This window comes from Lepisosteus platostomus, chromosome 14, assembly GCF_059453375.1.
Source record: "Lepisosteus platostomus isolate fLepPlt1 chromosome 14, fLepPlt1.hap1, whole genome shotgun sequence".
Classification (NCBI taxonomy): Eukaryota; Metazoa; Chordata; class Actinopteri; order Semionotiformes; family Lepisosteidae; genus Lepisosteus; species Lepisosteus platostomus.
The window spans coordinates 24262529-24281801 of NC_142624.1; the positions used below are offsets into that span (position 1 = coordinate 24262529).

Sequence of the window (19273 nt, forward strand, 5' to 3'; positions counted from 1 at the left end):
TTGATATGAATTTGATAATGTACATTATCACCTGATTGGAGATCATGGCGGGTACATAAAGTGTTATCCCTTGTAATGTCTGAAAAGGGTGCCCACCAGATGAGAGACCAGCATCATGAAAAATGCAGTAATTATTTTAAAATTTTATTTTATTTAAATAGGGTCAAATAATCCCTGTGTTTTTTGGAAAACTACGTGTTTATGATGCTTGAGTATTTGCATTAAATTAATTACTTTGTGCACCTTAATAAATTAGGTTTTCCATAACGGTGGTGGTGGTGGTGGTGGTGGGGGGGGGGGATATGTACTTAAAGTAATTTACTTCAATTTTAGATTCTTGTTTGCAGTTTTTAGTATTTATTATATTGATATATTCACAATTAAGTTTATTTATATACAATATTTAAATCCCTGGCCCCTGGGTTCAATTCTGGACCTGGGTTGCTATCTGTGTGGAGTTTGTATGTTCTGTTTATGTGTTTGCATGGTTTCCTGGTGTGAGTCTGTGCGTGCCCTGCAATGGACTAGCATCCTATCTTAGATGTGTTCTGCCTTATACCCATTGCTTGCTGGTATAGATTCCAGCTCACCCATAACTCTGTATAAACCCTGTATTGAATAAAGTGGTTAAAAAAAGCTTAAAAAGGTGTATGCACATCTTGTACTTCAATAATATTGGATGTAATTGGAGGGGGAGTGATTTTTCTTGCAAGGCCCTCTTATTTACAGACCCATGATAAAGAAATCAATTAAAATATGATAATGGTAAGTCTGTAAAGCAGTCTTCTACTGCCATTTAGGAAAATAAAGTGCCTCGGAGTTTCAGTAGCTGCTTTGCTCAGGATAAACGCGTATTGTGTTGGTGGAAAACGGAACATCTCACAGAGAAGAAGCCAATGTAACGGGCACAAGCACCACAGTCAGCGCCTTGTGTATATTTATAAATAATCCCTACTGAAATTAAGAAGTAGTGGGCCATTTTAAAATTCGAATCATTATCTGCGGTATGAAAACACTGTGCTAGTAACAGGCTGTCAATTTGGACCACAGAGGCGGAAATCAGTGCAATGGAAGTCACGTGACGTGCGTCGGTGTTGCAGGAAACGGCCTCGTTCTGAGAGTCAGGGCAACACCTAGAGAAAACAGGGAGACAGCGGAGGGCAGAGCGGGGGGAGTTTTGCGAAGCTGTTTAGCCATAATATGGGAAGAAAATAACACTAAGACGCTCGGGGTCATAATAGGTCCGAATCACACACTACACAGCGAAGGTTTTACGGCGTGCTCCGTTTTGTGAAACACTAAGCAAGTAGCATGTCGAGGGGTGTGCTGCAGCCAAGCCAGCAGAAGCTGGCGGAGAAACTGACCATCCTCAACGACAGGGGAATCGGGATGCTCACCCGCATTTATAACATCAAAAAGGTAAGGTAGCGTTATAAGGCACAGGGTGCTTGTTTTCGGGGGGTCGCAGTCCTTACGGTAAAGTGTTCTGTGAGCATCATTGTTTCCTAGACGTTTGGAAGCCATAGCTGGCATTGCAACATGACTCTGCAGAGCCTGGGAATGGGGATATGGACAGGAAGAATGCACCCAAGGCCTGGAATGGCATGTAACACAAGCAGTGTACTGAAAAGAGGAAATTACTTTGATTCTTGTTATTGGCGGCCAGTCTGTGAATTAAATCTGGCAGATCTTTGTTTTTGGTTTTTTTTTCACCTGCTGGCAGAGTGTTTTCATTCTCCGCGGTATGGTGTTTAAAACGCGAGCTTAAAAGCCCCTTCGCTGTTTTGTAGTACATAGCGAGCTGTGTAGCACGTCAGCATGTAGAAGAATGGTTGGCGTTTCCAGTTGTTGTGAAGCTTTGGAGCGATGGGCAGCGAGAGTGAAACAACTTGTTTGCACTGAGACCGCAGCGTGAGAAATCGCGACATAATTGTTTCTCGCTGCGTGGTTGTGTGATAGTTTTGATTGGTAAGATCCTCACGGCAATGTAGCATTAATGTGGGCTCCAAAAAAAAAAATGGACGGTAACATTTTAGCTTGTCAGTTTATTTGTATAAAAATTGACATTGCGCTTCATTGGTGATTTTAATGCCCTAAGCCGTATTGGTGGAGAGCTGACAGCGGAGGAACGCGTTAGACTGCGTCCTGTTTTTGTTTAATTTCATGGTTGGCAGTAGGTGACAGATTTTTTAAATCGCTCGAGTTATATATTAGTGCAAGAGGAATCAATGAATAAAATGTACACTTAACCGTATATTTTTTTAAAGCTGTAGTTTACCCATAGATTCCTAACAATGCACCTCAATATTTTGTATCAGTGTATTTTGGAAAGCTGCTGAATTATAAAATAAGAATTGATTTAACGCCTTATAGCATTTCTGGATTAAATCCCATTGGAAAAAATGCATGAAATACAGGAAATATTTTTAGAACTTTGTGGGCCGTTTCTATATTTAACATGAAAATTACTCAATACTTTTAATTGAAAAACTAAACAAAAAGCACTATAATCATATAAATGGGGTAGGGCTTAAAGGAAGAGAATTTACATTTGATACAAGAGGAAGAAAGACATACATTGCATCAGGTAATACTTCTATCCTGCTTAATGTAAGTGAATCAGCACATATGTAGGGTGTTGAGTTTTTTATGTCTGGAAACATGCAGAAAGTTCAGGAATACACCTGTATTGTATTGTAGTGTCCTACTTGTTTTTGTATTTCTTTTTTGGCCCATAAGTGTTTTTCCCTAATTTTTCCAGTTTTAGTGTCAAAACCTAATTTCTAACTTCTTTGCAGAACAAAGCCAGGAATTTTAGTTTTGACTGGTTTAAATCGTCAGAATAAAAGTATAAAATACATGAATGAGGTAAAAGCTAATGTTCCTCTACAGAACCTCTAGGGGGAAAATGTGTCCCTGTTAACTGCAATTTACAGAGTACATATCCTAGCAGGTTCTGTTGTGTGCATTTGTTTGTGGTCATGTGAAGTGGACCAAAATGTATTTTAAAAGGGTGTGATTGAAACAACCTGTCACAACCTATCTAAAGATAGCCTACATGTACAGAGATATTTTGTGTGTTTTCATTGTTAATGTTTTCATTATTTTTGGCACTTGTAGTCTATATGAATAATCAATGTGCTCTTTTTTCTATTGTTTGGTCAGAAGTTGTTTTTCTTAATATTATGTACTGTTTGTCAAAAAAGTAGGCACATATTTAATGTTCAGTGTAACAAAATAAAGCATAGTTCCAGATATTTACCAGTCATCTTTTGCAACATTGTTTTAGATATGAGGTTGATTTTTTTTAATAGTCACATTTAGTATAGTACTCCACATCTTACTCTTACTGGAATGCAAATGGTCAAAAGACTACATAAAGCAAAGTGAGATGTTTTGTGAGTTAAAGGCTTTTGCGTACATAGGCTACCTATATGCATAGAGGTAAAAAAAACGTCTTTGATCTTGCTGTTTGATTGATAAGTTAAAAAACTGAATGTCTGAAGCTTATGCCATGCCAAAAGAAACAGCACATTTCCTTGTTTTATTTACCTTAGTAATGTTATTGGTTGACATATTCTGCCATTTTGGGCACCATACTGTGTCAACTAGTAGACAGCTGCAGATTTGGATAATCCACAAGCATCACAGACACTGTATGCAAGCTTCATGCAGAAATCACATAATTGTAGCACATTTTCCAGCCAAAAGGGATCCAAGCTAATAGAACACATTAGGCAATCCATGTTATGCTTATTTTTCAGATTGTCAGTTTTGAATTTCTTGATATTGACTGTGAGAGCTTTCCTAATTTTTAAAATTTCCGGTTTATGCGTATTGAATAAAGTCTTGATTAAAAATTAGGAAAATTAAAAAAAAATACAATTTTTCAAATATGTAAGGACAAACACCAAAAACAGTACTTTTGTTTAATACCTTGCTCATAAAACTTTTTATATGTACAAATACGTTAAGTTCTTATAAAACATGACTATGAGCCTGAAAGTGACCTAAGTTTCTGACAAGCTAGAACTGTTTGTTGCTGTTCAGGTGGGTTAATAAAAATAGGTTGAGCATATTGTTACAAGTTGGGGGTTATGAAGAAGTGTTTACTCCAAGTGTCTCAAACATTATCTAAAATCTAAGAGACACTTCTCAGTCACCTAAAGCTGTAACAATATTAATTGTTTTTTTTTAATATCTGTATTCTGTATAAATTATACATTACATAAAAATATCATTTTTATTTAAAAAAAGATTATGCTGAGTGCCTGCTTTTTTAAATTAGTTTTGCCCCATTGAGGTCTAGTATCTAACAACTCAGTCTGCAAAAGGACTAGATCCAGTTGATCTTTCCACCCAAGTGTGGAAATGCCGTGGGTTATATTCATGCTGAGAGAGTGTGAGCTGAGCAGGCTGTCAGTGCAGAGTCTCTAGAAGCCTTAAGAGCCATGGAACACCTCAGTGAGTTAGCCTTTCACTGCCATGTGCTGACCTATACAGTGTGTGATTTTTTATTTATTTTAATCATAAGAAAAGAGTGATTTACACATTGTGTAATTAGATAATTTCATAACTTCATATTTGAATTTCATGGATGAAGTTTTGTTCAACTGTGTGTTGTTCCACATTGTTTCAGCAGTTCTCTCTTTCAGGACATTAAGAATGATTACAGTAGTAAGAAGTTACTTTTCCAGCATTAGGCTACTAGTATTCTGTGCACTACAGGGGTTTGAAGAGTAATTTCAGTAATTGAACCAATGATAAGTTTCTTCAAGAGATTTCCTTCCTTTTACACATTAAACTGTCATTTGCATATCTGTTTCATTTCCATATTTACATGTTGTCCTTTTTCTGCATGACGTGACATCTTTAAGATTTCAACAGGTCATGACTGCAGATTCAGATCCAATTTGTTTTCATATTTTGTTCTAGATATATTTTTGAAGTCTCAGCACATCATTTCTGATTAGTTGTTCTGGTGCCCCACAGCTGGCAGGCAGTCAGACACTTGACAGAACAAAACCAAAATTTACTGAAAAAGTTCTGCCTCAAGCTTGGTTTAACTATTAGAAAAGGTGCAGTTAGATTTTTTTTTCTGACATAATTTTCATCATGGGTGGCAAGGTAGTGCATATTTTAGAATTGCTGCTCACAGAGCTGGGTTCAGTTCCAAACCTGAGGTGCTGTCTGAGTGGAGTTTGTATGTTCCCCCTGTATTCATGTGAGTTCCCTCTGGGTGCTTTCCTCCCACAGTCCAAAGATAGGCTGGTAGGTTAATTGCTCTTTGGGAGGCATGAGTGTGTTGCGTGTCCGTGTCTGTTTGCCCTGTGATTGACTGGTTTCCCATCAAGGGTATAGCCAGCCCTCCATTTCAGTGCCCGTTTCTTGTCAGGATAGGCTCCAGATCCTCAAATCAGGTGCCAAGGAAAGGTTTGTGAACCCCCTAGGCCTGTCTCATGTCTAAAGTGATCCAACACTAAATATCCTTGTGTGAGTCCTTAGATTCAGTAGCTAGGGGCACTAGACATTTCCTGTAACACTTTTATCAACCTCTCGCATCGGCATTTAGGAATTTTGGCCCATCCTCTTCATAGAACTCCTTCAAGACTGTCGGAGTTGAGGGTTTCCTTGCATGGGCAGCTCGTTAACCATTTCAGTGGACGTTACGTACAGCCTTTTAGCTTGTGCAAGAATGCTTAGGGGTCTAGATTGAGAACTGGGCACTTGTGACTCAAATTCCAGGTGGTTCTCCACTGTTGCACCCTTGAGCAACAAGTTAAATCACTGAAATCTTTCCTGTGATTTACCCTGCTCAATGTCCAGTGGAGATACAACAATAATTCAGGGAATATGTATATCAATATAATCTTTTCAAATAAGCCAGCAGGAGGAAAACGGGTCAGGAAATCAGTGGTTCAGTATATCCTTTGAAATTTAAATTGCACCTGTACAGGTAGATTCCAAAGAACAAGCTATATATATCAGAAAAGCAGACTAAGAAAGAAAAACTCAGGTGTTTCCTGAGGACAAAATCAATGAGTTGGTAAGACTAAAGACAAAAAATTAACTATGAAATATATTTAATATTAAAATACATATATAATCTATGTGTGTTGTGCAAAGAGACCCTTGGGGGATAGTCAGCATGTATTTAGAAAAGTTATGTCTTGCTCTTTGAACACAAAAAAACACTGGGCATTTCAGGCAATAGGTGTGTTTGGGTAATGTACAAAGACTGCAGGCAAGATGACAAGATGTGAATGTTCAAATCGGGGTAATATTATTGGTAGAGTACTACAGAGACCATATTAAGACCACCATTTTTCCTTATTTATATCAAGAAAACTACATCCTAGTGTAGGGTAATTGTTGAACGGGCGAAGTCTGCAGATGATACTAAAATAGGAAAACTGACAAAAACTGTACAAGTTAGAAAGGCAAATCAAAAAGATTTAGACATACTAGATGACAAAGTAAGTCATGGATATGTGATGTGATTAGCAGGGAAATCAGTGGTCAAAAGTATAAGTGTACTTTTTATAATATAGAATCATCAGTGTACCATTCATGCATGCAAACCTGTTAAACTCACAACTACACATTTTTACCATGCTGTCATGCTTTTGGGGAATTTTCTACTCAGGACTAATATGTTGTTTTAGTTAAATTTTTCACTAGTCTTGAGATCTAGAAGTTATTGAAGACGAAGTTCTAGGTGGTGCATGGATTTGATGACTATTAAAAGGGACCACACAAAACATCTCTGTCACTTGTAGGTTTCCCTTCAGCTAAGCTGCTGAAGTAGCACACTCTTGGATTCTACGTTGGTACCCAAGCATTGATGCTATGATTGACTTTATTTATATTGCAGAAAGGTCAGACGGAAGAAGAGATTTGGGGTATATGAATTAAAATATCAGATTTGTTTATAAAGTATTAGTCCACTTGGCAAAATTATTGATTTTAGGAGCTGTACACTGTTTGCCTTTTAGTTAAATAATAGACTTTTTGCAGAATGCCCGACAATGTTGGTTTGTTTCATTTTCAGTCAGTCATCACATGTTGTATTGCTTTAATCTTTTAAAAAATTATACTCATACGTTAAGTAAGGAGATACCTTCATAAGGCCCTTAATATCTTCACTTGTTTGAAGAAGGCCTCATGTTTCATGAAAGTGCTGTCATCTCAATATCAGTTGATCATCTGATGGAGAAGTAATAATTATCATTTTATGTGATCTCAGGATGATATTTTATACAGGACCACACTTGATCTGCATTATTAAATGTTTTCTTGCCATTGGGGATTGTAAGTAATGCAGCACACTGTAGCATGCAAATTATAGCCTCTAGAAAAGCTTTCTCTGTTTTATGATTTTTCGGTAGCATAAGAATGTACCAAAGGGAGTGTTTTTTTTAAACTTTTGATCCAGAACTGAATTTCGTAACATTCAACCAGTAACACTTTGTAGTCTCATTGTGCCATTTACCAAAATAATTTTTTTTCATTGTTTTAACACAGTGGATTTTCTACACAAATCATTGGTGTGGGCATCTGTGAGCCTGAACATTAAGGTTTTTTCCTTTGTATTTAAATAAGACAAATGATTGTATTATCTAACTGTAATCAAATTACTGTTTAAAGAGAAGTTTAAGTCAGCAGGTTGGAACAATACTGCAAAAGGATTATACAATTGTAGATTTTAGAAAAAATACTTAATTTCACATCTGTAAAAATATTTGGAAATATTTTAAAAGATCTTGCTTATAAAACCTAATAAAAAGATGTTTTATAGATTAAACTTGCTCATTATTGTTTGTATTTGGGGATACGATATCTGGCTTTATATTTACTTTGGTGTGTTCATAACCTAAGGATGTAAATTCCTGTGTTTCCTTTAATAGTTTTGATATTAAGGAAGTCTACATACTGTAAATGATCGGTTGCAACAGATCCATAGGATATGTACACACCAAAGTAAAATAGAGCTAGATATTATAACCGAATGCACAACATCTTTTAAAATAACTTTATAAAACTTGAAAAAATAGTTACACAATACTGTAGCTGAATATAGAAAATGTAGACTACATTGCTGAGGAATATCATAGTCAAAATTCAAAATTGTGATTATTAAACACTCTAACGACAACACATTTTAAGCAGTTATCACATCTTACCATTGCTTCAAAGTCCCACAGCTACAAGCATTATTTACAGATCAGTGCTACTGCTTTAGATAAACTGGGATTCCAACATTTAACTTAGAAGGCAATTATCCTGCCATAGCTGAAATTTAGGGGTTTGGGGGAATGGTTTGGATTCTCACATATGTATCCTGACTTTTATCCAATTAAAAAAAAAGCACCATAATTTGCAATTAAAAGGGTGGTTACCAAATTGCAAAACAGTGCATCTATACATAGATGGCACTGAGCTATGCACCTTCAATAATTATCTACTGGTTGGGAGCATGAAGTGTTAGTCCTATGTGATGCTTCTGATTCATCTAAGCTAAACATGTTTCGTAAACATTTTTTCTTTATTTTTGTTTTTTTTCTTCCTTTTTTAGGTTTTTGTAATATGCATTGGCCTTGATTGAAACTACTGTATCAATCTCCTTTGTTTTACTTGCATGTGGTGTTCCTTTTACTAATCACACACTTCCTGATCCTCTGTGAAATGTGGATTGAATTTAGAAGTACACACTGTTCCAAGACTGCTAGATCTAGCATGGTGTGTATGTTAGCTGTGGGAACATGCAGTACATCAAATGCCTTAATTGAATTTTATAGGCACTGAACATTATTAAAGAATAAATCCTTGTTTTCTCTAGCATAATAATAACCTATAAAAGAGTCAGTTCCCAAAGCTAATCATTTGAATTAGATATGCATGTTAGATACTGGCAACCTGTGTTTATGTGTAATTTTCTCTCTTTCTGTTACAATGCTTCCCCAGCAAGGACAAGTTTGGAAGGTTTGCAAAGCTTTTCACCTTCCCTTAAATCTCAATCCCCCTTTCCCCTTCCTTCTGCTTTCTGATCAGCCTCATATTCCATGACTTTTCTCTTTATGTAACTCACAAATTTCCAGCTAGATTTAATGGCAAGGCCACTCCAATTAAACCAGGCACATTGTTTTTGATTTTCTGTCTGACTCATGAAAACTATATATAGATAAGACATTAACTGCTTTGCTAGAACTAACTCTAGGTTTAGCAGTTTTTGATGCACAATTTGGTAAATTGGTTTTATCACAATGTCAACTGACCTTCAGTTATATAATTTTTATACAGAATATATTTTTAATTAAAAAGTAATGAGTACAAAAGAGATCTTTTACTTCGTTGACATGAGAAAAACGTGACAATTAGTGCTGTATGGTGTATGGGGAAAATGTTACTGTCACAACTTCCTTATTAACTAAAAGCAAGCTTGTGGTAAGTGATCACTTGGTTACTTGGTTGGAATCACATGAACAATAATGCGATGTATGGTAGGGGATTTTGTAGTGGTAATAAAAAAAATATTTTTTTTCAAACGGGATTTCTCAGGTCCTTTCTCTCAATATGACAGGAGCTTTTTGATCATGTTCAGATTTGTTAATTTAAATAAATAGCACCAATTTTGCAGTAAATAAAATATTCTTGGTTTGTCAGCTATAAATTGTTCAGCACTATTCTGCAGATTGGAAGTTATTTCAGGGCAAAAATGTTAGCAATACCTGAAATCAGTATTTGCTGTAAGTAGACAAAATGTTTTTTTTTTTCTGGGCAATGTAGTCTTCACTGCTTTCTAATGCTGACATAATTTGGATGTTTTTAAAAAGATAGGTCTTCAGCTAAAAAGAGACTCTTATCTCTTATTAATATGTTTTAAGAATTAAACCTCATAATAGGTCAAAACTGTGAAAGCAGAAGTGTGGTTTGAATAAACTGTTTTTCTTTTTTTCTGCACTTTTTTCCCCCCAATGTACCTGTGTTCAGTATGCAGTCCAGTAGGTGTAGAAGTGGTATTTTATGTGGACACAGAGTGGTTCTATTTGCTTTTCTGTATACAGAGTGACATTTTGGATATTTCACAAAATAACACAAAATGCATGTGCAGTTTCATATGAACCATATACCGCCCTACCTCAGCTGCACGTTTGCTTATTTATTCACAGCTTTGTGATAGCACCCTAAAGAAAACTAAATGCGCACCTTTTCTTCCAGTAGGAGTGAGTCTTTCCACCCACCGCTGTGTTGCACTAACTGCTTTGAAACTTCCCATACAGTATCTTTCCGTAGCACAGCATCCTTGTATCCTTTCTCCCATTGCATATTCCAGCTGTGACAAATCCCTGCACTTTGCCGTTTTCATCTTGTCACCTATCCACTGAAAACCAAATACTCTTTTACCTTCTGCTTTGTATTAATTTACCACGTTGTTACAGCTCTGACAATTTTAGCTGTTTTTGTCCTGTTTTTCGTTTTAGGCATGTGGGGATCCCAAAGCAAAGCCTTCGTATCTAATAGACAAAAATCTTGAGTCTGCTGTCAAGTTTATTGTTAGAAAATTTCCAGCTGTGGAAACCCGCAACAACAATGTAAGTACTTCCATCAGAAAAAGAACCTTAACACTTTAGTTACATATTTTAGTTACCACTTTGTTTTTCATAGAACAGGCTTCAAAATCACATGGAAATTTAGGAAATGTTATTAAAATTATTGATTTTAAAATTGTAGCCTTCTGTGTGTGCCCAAATCAGTGGGAAGTTACCAAAGTTGTTTTGTTGATGTTCAGCTATATTCCTCTGGAATCTGAATAATTTACTCTAGTCCCTGTCACACACAGTAATATAGACCAGAGAAACTAGTCATGTATTCAGATATATACTAGTCATATTATAAAAATCAATCCTATATCCTGAGCAGAAATGCTTAGCCATTTTAAATAAGAGGAGTTGTTTTTATGTACAGAATGCTTTTTCTGGAAAATTGTTTTTTATACGTATGGGCTTGAAGCACTATGAAAAGTTTGTATTTGGTGTTGTTTCCATTGTTACTGATTTAGATACCAGACGATTATTCTTAACAGAAACATTTACACATTGCATATCAAATATTAAATAAGCAATTTAATTGTACAAGTGATAATACAGGAAATAGATCAAGAGTATGTAAGAAGCATACAGGGGAATCAGATTTTCTGCTTTGCAAATAGCATTTTATATATGTGGTTAAAGTAGCTTGTGAAAAACTGGTGAACATTTTAGGTACTGAATTTACTTTGAAGTTTTATTCATTGTGGTTCACTTTTGTTTAGGATCCAGCATAGGAAAGGATTAAGAACATTACACATGCTATATGTACTTAAATTAAACCAGCATCTCCCTTTGGTTACTTATTTTTTTAAGATTTTATCTTATGTAATGACCTGTATGCACCATTTCCAGTAAATTAATCACAATATATTTCTAAAACATTCAAAAATGGCGAACATGTATATGTTTACATAAATGTTATTAATATACAGGATATACTGTGTTTTGTACTGTGTATTTTTGCTTCCTGAAAGTAAAATGCTTTCTGTTGAAAAAGATGGAACATTTCTTAAATTACAGGAATAGTTATAATTCTAAGGAACACAACTATTCTTTTATTTTGGTTCTACTATTCTGCTTTGTTGTTGCAATGCAGCATTTTGACAGCAGATGTTTTCACATTTCTCCTAGGAAGCTAAGTCTACAGTAACTTACAGACACTAAAATAACTTGTTCTGCATATATTCATTGCTTTGCTGAAAGACATCAGGTGTATTCACAGAGTTTGAGTCTTCTCCCAGTGTGCTGTTGATATGAAAAAAGTATAGATTGCAAGATAAGTAGGTTATGTCCCACAGTAGATGAAGTAATTGTGTTTACTGTGGAGACTAAATCATACTAGGCCAGGAATGTGGGCGTTGTCTCTGGACACACCCCGTGTTGGCAAGAATTCCCAGTGCACATTGCTGTAAACGGCTGTTTTTTTAATACTATAATTTGAATAATAATTTGAAATATTCTTGCAGGATAAATTTTGTTTCTGATATGTGTAAATGGGTTTTTTTATTCAGTATATATATATGTATCTTTTCAACCAGTAGCATTGTGACAACAGAAGGGAAAAGAGAAGGCATTCTTTTATAACTTGCTTTCATTTCCAAATAAAATGAAATGTGGATTTCTTAATGAGTCATGAACCTAATGTGTAGTGTGCTGTTATAACTAGACAATACAAGAATATAACAAGATCTGTTGAGAATGGTCCAGAGATTAGGTCCAGTTCTTATTTTATTTTTTTCTTTAAGAACATCATTACACCAGACATTCATTGTTCTGTTTTTTTTTCTGTTCCCCAATACATTCTCATGTATTCAAATGTGAATTATTTCTATTTGTGTCAAGTTGTATTTCAGATTTCTCCAGTAATTCAGTTTGCCTTGCCCTGTCTTTGGAGTGTTTTATTTAAATGCTTTTTAACATGCACTTTTACACCATGCTGTGTTTGTGTTTAATGATGTTAACTGCTTGTTGGAATGTAAGATTGCTGCATCATGTTTAACTTTTGTCTGTGTATCTTATTGTATTGTTTTATGTTTTTCGTTCTACATTTTATTTTGCATGCTTTACTGGCTTTTTCTGGATTATTCTTTTGGTAAGTTTTGACTTTTTTGAGTCAGTTTCTTTTAGCTTCAATTTTTATTCTTAAAAAATAACTTATTTTATTTTCTTGCATACCTCTTGCCTTAAAAGACTGCATAAAGGAATCTGAAGAGTTTCCAAATTATGATAAAACTGTGACATCTGTTATTGGCTTTATGCTTTTTTTAATTTAAATCTTAAATTATCCTTTGATCTCAATGAAGAATGGCAGAATAAAGCTTTTGTGTGTTTTACACAATATTCTTGGATTCCTCAGTCTTTAGTTGCATGGTAACATCAGATCATTCACTCATTCTACTGATCCTTTCTTTTGTTTCAACCACTAATACAGTGAAACTGAATTTCAGTGAAAAATAGCATATGCAAGGAATTGTAACATGGAACTCCAATTTTAGGATAAAAAAAAGTGTTTGATATCCAAACCTGAATTTTCCAAAGAGATGAGTATATTTTATATAAATCTTCTTTAGTTTGTTGATGAAGGGTTTATAGTCACGGTAGCATATTACTAGTTTTTATCTGCCATGGTGAATTCCTCAGCTGCTATTTTTCTTTGAAAAATTAAATAAAACTGTTGCCACTTTTTTCCACTGAAAATATTTAATTTTATTTAAAGTTCTTGGGGAAATGTTATTTCAGAGCCATTGTATTTTGAAATTACGAGACATATTAACGTTCCCTTTTTCTCGGCACATTCTAAAGTCATCTTATTTGAAATGAAGAGTCTAAAGAAAGCCTGCGTTCTGGTAAAAACACATGCTGCAAATTTAAATTTTAGATTTTTTGGGAAGTCATCAAACACCTGAGAACAACTTAAGCATTGAAAATTAGAATGCAAGATCAAATTTGAAAGTGTTAAAAGGTTGGCTGTCTTTTTTGATTGCTTTTTGTGTACCTTTGGTCTGATGGCATATTTAATAGATATTCCTAACTGGAAATATTTACTAACTTTGCTCAAGTACAAACTTGCACTGTGGAAAAAAATGTGGAAGTATAAACCAAATGGACAATGTGGACTTAATTAAATCCTTTTTTGATTATAAACATTTTCACCAAATACTGTAAAATGTTTGTGCAGTGCAACTTCTTAGAAACCTTATTTTTTGTATTTGACAATATCAAAATTATAATGTCAGTGTTATACGTCGTTTAAAATTCTTTGTATTTCTTTTAAAGAATAGGTACCGTAACTTACTTTGGATATTTAGTTCCAAAATTCGTTTTGTTAAATCTCAAAATCATACTAGTGATTTAGGGTCATACTTCATATGACATTGTTAACTTGTCCTAGAGCCATTTACAATGGTGTTGCCTCTCTAGTTGCTTAATCTGCATACAATTATTGTATGCATATGAATGTTTGCATCTTAGTTTCCTTAAGGATATTTACTAACATTTTTAAAAACTCTTCAATAAATTATATACTGTTGCACTTAGTCTCTTAAAAAAAAAAAGAAAATCACTGATTTTCTTCCAGTGCACTTTTGTCCTGTAGTTGCTAAAGGGACTAAACAAAATATTGATTCTAATGCAAACTTAATGCAGGGTTCATTTTATATTGTATTTTCTATTTTTGTGTGTAAATTATTACAGCTGTTTAGTGCTTCACTGTGAGCAAGATTCTGTTGTAAAAAAGTGTACATGATGGAAATGTGAAATTGCTAAGTGTTTCTAAATTTATAATACAGAAAAGCTAAAACCCTTTGAAAATTATTTATTTATAGCTTCTTACAACTTGTATAATAAGGCAAAATGTTTCTCAAAAGCTTATTATAATACAGATATAAACCTGGCTTATATGGTTTATATTTAAATGACATTAGCTTAATGTGTTCCAACACTATATAAATGTCTTGATCAAATGACTTGAAAGCAAAGAGGTTTGGAGATCAGAAATCCACTTGCAAACATTCAATATCAAACCATTTAAACCTGGCCAAACCATTTTGCTCATCTCTGCATGGAGGTCTTCTTTGGCAGTGGTGATCTTAAGGGTGGAAGGGGTGATCTTGGGTTTTGATGTTGTCAGTCTAACCCAAACGGAACAGGCTACTGGTAAAGCCAGGCCAGGGGATAACATTTAATGTGCTCAAAGATGAGAATTGTAAAACGTCTTTTAGTGTTTTTATGTCCCTTTCTCAAGTGTTAAAACAAAAAAATAAATTAGGAGTTAACAAAATACATGCTCTGCACACCTCTTTGCCTCACCATTTATCAAATGAACAGCACTGTTAAGTTTCTAGTCCTAAAATGAACCTTGTTGACAGGTTTGACAGGTGTTTTGATTTATATTGGGCTTCATGTGATGGTATATCTAATCTGCGTTTGTATATTTTTCTTGCAGCAACAGCTTGCACAACTTCAAAAAGAAAAATCTGAAATACTAAAAAACCTAGCTTTATATTACTTCACGTTTGTCGATGTCATGGAGTTTAAGGTAAGGACATCTTTCTTCACTAGTTAAGTCTCATATTTCTGGTCCTTTACATTTAGCTAAATCTACAAAGACCTTGAATTAATTACTTTATCTGACCACATTTGTCATGAGTTTTTAAAATACAAAGTGTTGACCAAATAAAAAGAAAATTAAAATTTCTGATACATAAATTGAATTTGAAGCATCTGTGTAATTAATGGCAAAAAGGACAAAATGATCAATACTTCTAGTGAATTCATGTCATAAGAAAGATGTAGAAATCTTAGAATTTAGCGCTGAAGAGCACAGAGCTTCAGTATTTTATGGTCCAAGTTGCCGAAAAAAGCACACATTCACTTTTTTGACAAGGCTCTGGCTGTAAAGGAACAATAATAGTAATCATACATAATTGTATTTTTCTCACGCCTTGCGTTGTATGTTGTGCTTGGAAAAAAAACATATTCTCTTTCCTCTTTAAGGACCATGTGTGTGAACTGCTGAACACTATTGATGCTTGCCAAGTTTTCTTTGACATTGTAAGTTGCATATTTTAAAATTTGATCATTTAAAGTAACAAATGTTGTATTTTTAAAGTTTTTTTATGACTTGCTTGTTTTTGTTTTGTAGACAGTAAACTTTGATCTTACTAAGAACTACCTAGACCTTATTGTAACCTACACTACATTAATGATGCTGCTGTCTCGGATTGAAGAGCGAAAAGCAATCATAGGTCTCTACAACTATGCTCACGAAATGACACATGGTTCGAGGTGAGAACATGCATGCTGTTTCGTTTCACATTTTCATCTTGTCAACCCTGAAATAGTTTCTTCCAGCTTGAACGTTATACTAATTTACGTTATGTAAGCTTGAACACATTGAATGTAAGCAGAAAAGCTCAATTTTTTGAATGTAGAATAAAATAATCTTTCAGAGCTTCAAAGGACTAGTTTACTAAAAAATAGTGACAGGTAAACTTTTCAAGGGTTTTTAGAGGCAAACAGTTCTCCTTAGGTAGATATTAAGCACCAATGCAGTTGCAGTGCTGTCTGCCTTAGCCTGTGAAGACTTACCAGATTCTAACATTCCAGAGTGCGGTGCTGTAAAACAGGATTTTCTGAGGCAATTTAATTTCATTAATGGCCTTCAAGATATATTTTTGCATTGTCAAAGATATTCACCTTTTCTTTTAATGTCCAGTACATAGTATTAATGAATAATGTATTTTATGATGCTTTCATTTTGCAGCTTTTTAAAGAACTTGATTTTCATTCATGGGTATTAATAAGGAACTTGACTTTTACATTTTGTGAATGAGGCCTCATATGGTTTGCGTGGGTCTTAGTGAGAACACGACTGCATTTCAAAATATACCCTAATATTTAGTGAGCAGACCATGGCAGGGAGGCTATTTTGGGCAGTAATGATATTATCCCAGTGCATTTTCATATATTCACAGTAGGTGAAATATGTATTAGAACGTTTCTTTATTACCCAGTATATATATTGCCTGGCATGGTCTGCTCGCTGAATATCACGATATGTTCTGAAGCAAAATTGCTTTCTCTTTCAGAACCATTTAACATACAAAATGAGTAATGCCATAGATACTTTCATAGCACAGCAGCCCAGAAAGGCATGGTGTGTTGTGTATATATACACAACATATATATATATGAGACAAGTGTGCACATGAGACTTTCAAGAAATTGTTTTAGTATCTATTAAAATTACAATGGTATTCTTCCACAAGTTTCTCCTTAGGTCCATGTCAGGAAGATCAGAGGTCTCCTGTTGTTTTTTCATTGTTTAATAAGCTCTGAAGAATGTGTTTATTTAGTTTGAATTGTACAGATGTATATGTTTACCTTTTTGTAATTTTTAGTGACCGAGAATATCCTAGACTTGGTCAAATGATTGTAGACTATGAAAATCCACTGAAAAAGATGATGGAAGAATTTGTACCCCACAGCAAGGTAAAAAAATATTTGCGAAAATCCTTCTCTTGCTTATTTGTTTAAGCATACTAAGTATACTTTCTAAGTATACTAATGAGTGTTTTAATGATATTGGAAAACACACAGAAAATATTCCTTGATTAAGTAAATTAAGTAAGATGTTTAATCTTGTGTGTACTGAAAAGTTGTTTGTATTTTGTTTTTGATTAATCACATGCATCTCTATGGTTGTGTAGAACTGAAATAGTTAAGTTAGAAGTAAAAAACTATACTAGAGTTTTAACACTGAAAATAAAATTACCAAGGGTTTGCAAGAATGAGAGGCATTCATAAGCACCTCGTGTTTGTAAACATTTCTGTGATTATCTTTTATATGCCCATCTTCTTTGGGCTGAGAGAAGTCGTTTGCCAATCTTTCTTTTCCACAGTGAATATTAACTAGTTGTTACTATAGTAGTACCGAACTAACTTGTCCAAACAAAGAAATGTGAAAGTCATCATCTCTGTTTCCAGTGTTGGGATTTTGAATGAGGACACAAGACTTCATTTAAGTGTCATTTAAGCTAAACTTTGTTAGCTTATAAGTTAAAAAAACTGTTTCAAAGAAATCACTAACAGTGTTGAAACTGGTCTTTTTTCTTCTTTCAGTCCCTTTCCGATGCTCTGATTTCACTTCAGATGGTGTATCCTCGACGAAATCTATCTGCTGATCAGTGGCGAAATGCCCAGTTACTAAGTCTGATCAGTGCCCCAAGCACTATGCTTAATCCCGCTCAATCAGACACAGTAAGGAGTACAGTTTTTCAGTGTCCTAATAGTGGTTGGTATGATTTTTAGATAGAGCTCCTGTAAGTTTTTTTTTTCTGCTTATGTGTAGATCAGAACATAATTAGATGTAAATCTGCTTATTGTGAAAATGTGTGGGAAACATTGCCAGTAGCTGCTGACAAGTGCAGATTAAAATGTTAAGATCATGCCCCTTTCATGTTCTGTATTATTTGAAATCATTTTTTTTTACAATTTTACCGCGTTTCCCCTTGATTATCCCTGTTGATTATTCTCTTGTTAAATTTTATCAAGAGTCTGAATTGTACATGGATTGCCAGATTGCTAATCAGTTGTTTTTTGTATATTGTAGATGCCCTGTGAATATCTTTCTCTGGATGCCATGGAGAAATGGATTGTCTGTAAGTAAACACTTTGATATGCTATGCATAAGTATGGTTGAATAAGCAAATAAGAAAAAATAAAAGGGATGTGGAGTTGATTCCTCATGAGTCAATTTAGGCAAATAGTAGACCCTTCTGCTTTTAACACGTGCCAATTCATATAGATCCCAGTGGACCATGTGCAAAAATAGTGTCCTTTTTTTCCACAGGAATCCTCCATTTTCTGCTAATCTAATTTATTCTTAGTTATAAGACCCTTTGTATACCTGGGGACTAATGGAGTGCAAAATATAGTAAGGATAATCTGGTTAGATTTTTAGGATGTCTTTTTCCCCAAAACGTAATCTAGATATTTTAATGCCATTTAAATTTGAGAAACAGCAAATATTGGGAATTTCATATTGTAAAACTGTTGTACCTTGCAGATGTTTTTGTAGTACTCGTACCTATTGGAGTTGTTTTCTTTCAGGATTTAGCAGTTTTAATCAACTGAGTTTTAAAACAAGCTCATATGCTGTATATAGTGAATGTAAATACAAGGTACAGTATACTGAAATAAAAGCAGTTTAATTTTCTTTTTATGGAATGTCCTTATTTTTTTTACCAAACCCTGACCCAAGCTTAGCCATGTACTTTTCTTAAATATATTATTCAAAATATAAAAGGAAACATGACAAATAGTTTCTACAGTGTATGCTGTACTCTACATTGTAGTGACCCATTTCAATGATGACATTTGAGTCTAGATTTACATTCTTGGTATTTTTTAAAATCTTTGAAAGACTGACTAACAAAAAAGAATGTGTTTTAGGTATCTATTAGGATAACAAACCTTTATTATTTTTTTTGGAAAACATGAATGGATTTCTCTTTCTGTAGTTGGATTTATTCTGTGCCATGGTGTGCTGAGCAGTGATCCAGCTGCACTCAATCTGTGGAAGCTTGCCCTTCAGAGCAGTTCCTGCCTGTGCCTCTTCAGAGATGAAGTCTTCCACATTCACAAAGCTGTGGAAGACTTATTTGTGAACATTAGAGGGTGAA

General features: G+C 34.4%; 1 protein-coding gene across 4 annotated transcripts in view; it reads left to right on the top strand.

Annotated features, from left to right (window-relative positions):
• Positions 1 to 1098: 1098 nt before the first annotated feature.
• nckap1 (NCK-associated protein 1) overlaps positions 1099 to 19273 on the top strand; it is a 45764-nt gene continuing 27589 nt past the window's right edge. Inside the window, exons 1-10 of one of the 4 annotated variants that reach the window (XM_088605173.1) lie at positions 1099 to 1419; positions 8965 to 8982; positions 10482 to 10592; positions 15034 to 15126; positions 15585 to 15641; positions 15733 to 15875; positions 16991 to 17081; positions 17712 to 17849; positions 18202 to 18250; positions 19112 to 19268. In XM_088605173.1, the coding sequence (XP_088461299.1) occupies positions 1312 to 1419; positions 8965 to 8982; positions 10482 to 10592; positions 15034 to 15126; positions 15585 to 15641; positions 15733 to 15875; positions 16991 to 17081; positions 17712 to 17849; positions 18202 to 18250; positions 19112 to 19268 (965 nt within the window). In that variant the 5' untranslated portion in view covers positions 1099 to 1311. The remainder of the gene's footprint in view (positions 1420 to 8964; positions 8983 to 10481; positions 10593 to 15033; positions 15127 to 15584; positions 15642 to 15732; positions 15876 to 16990; positions 17082 to 17711; positions 17850 to 18201; positions 18251 to 19111; positions 19269 to 19273) is intronic. The other 3 variants (XM_088605174.1, XM_088605175.1, XM_088605176.1) reach the window with 3 other exon arrangements.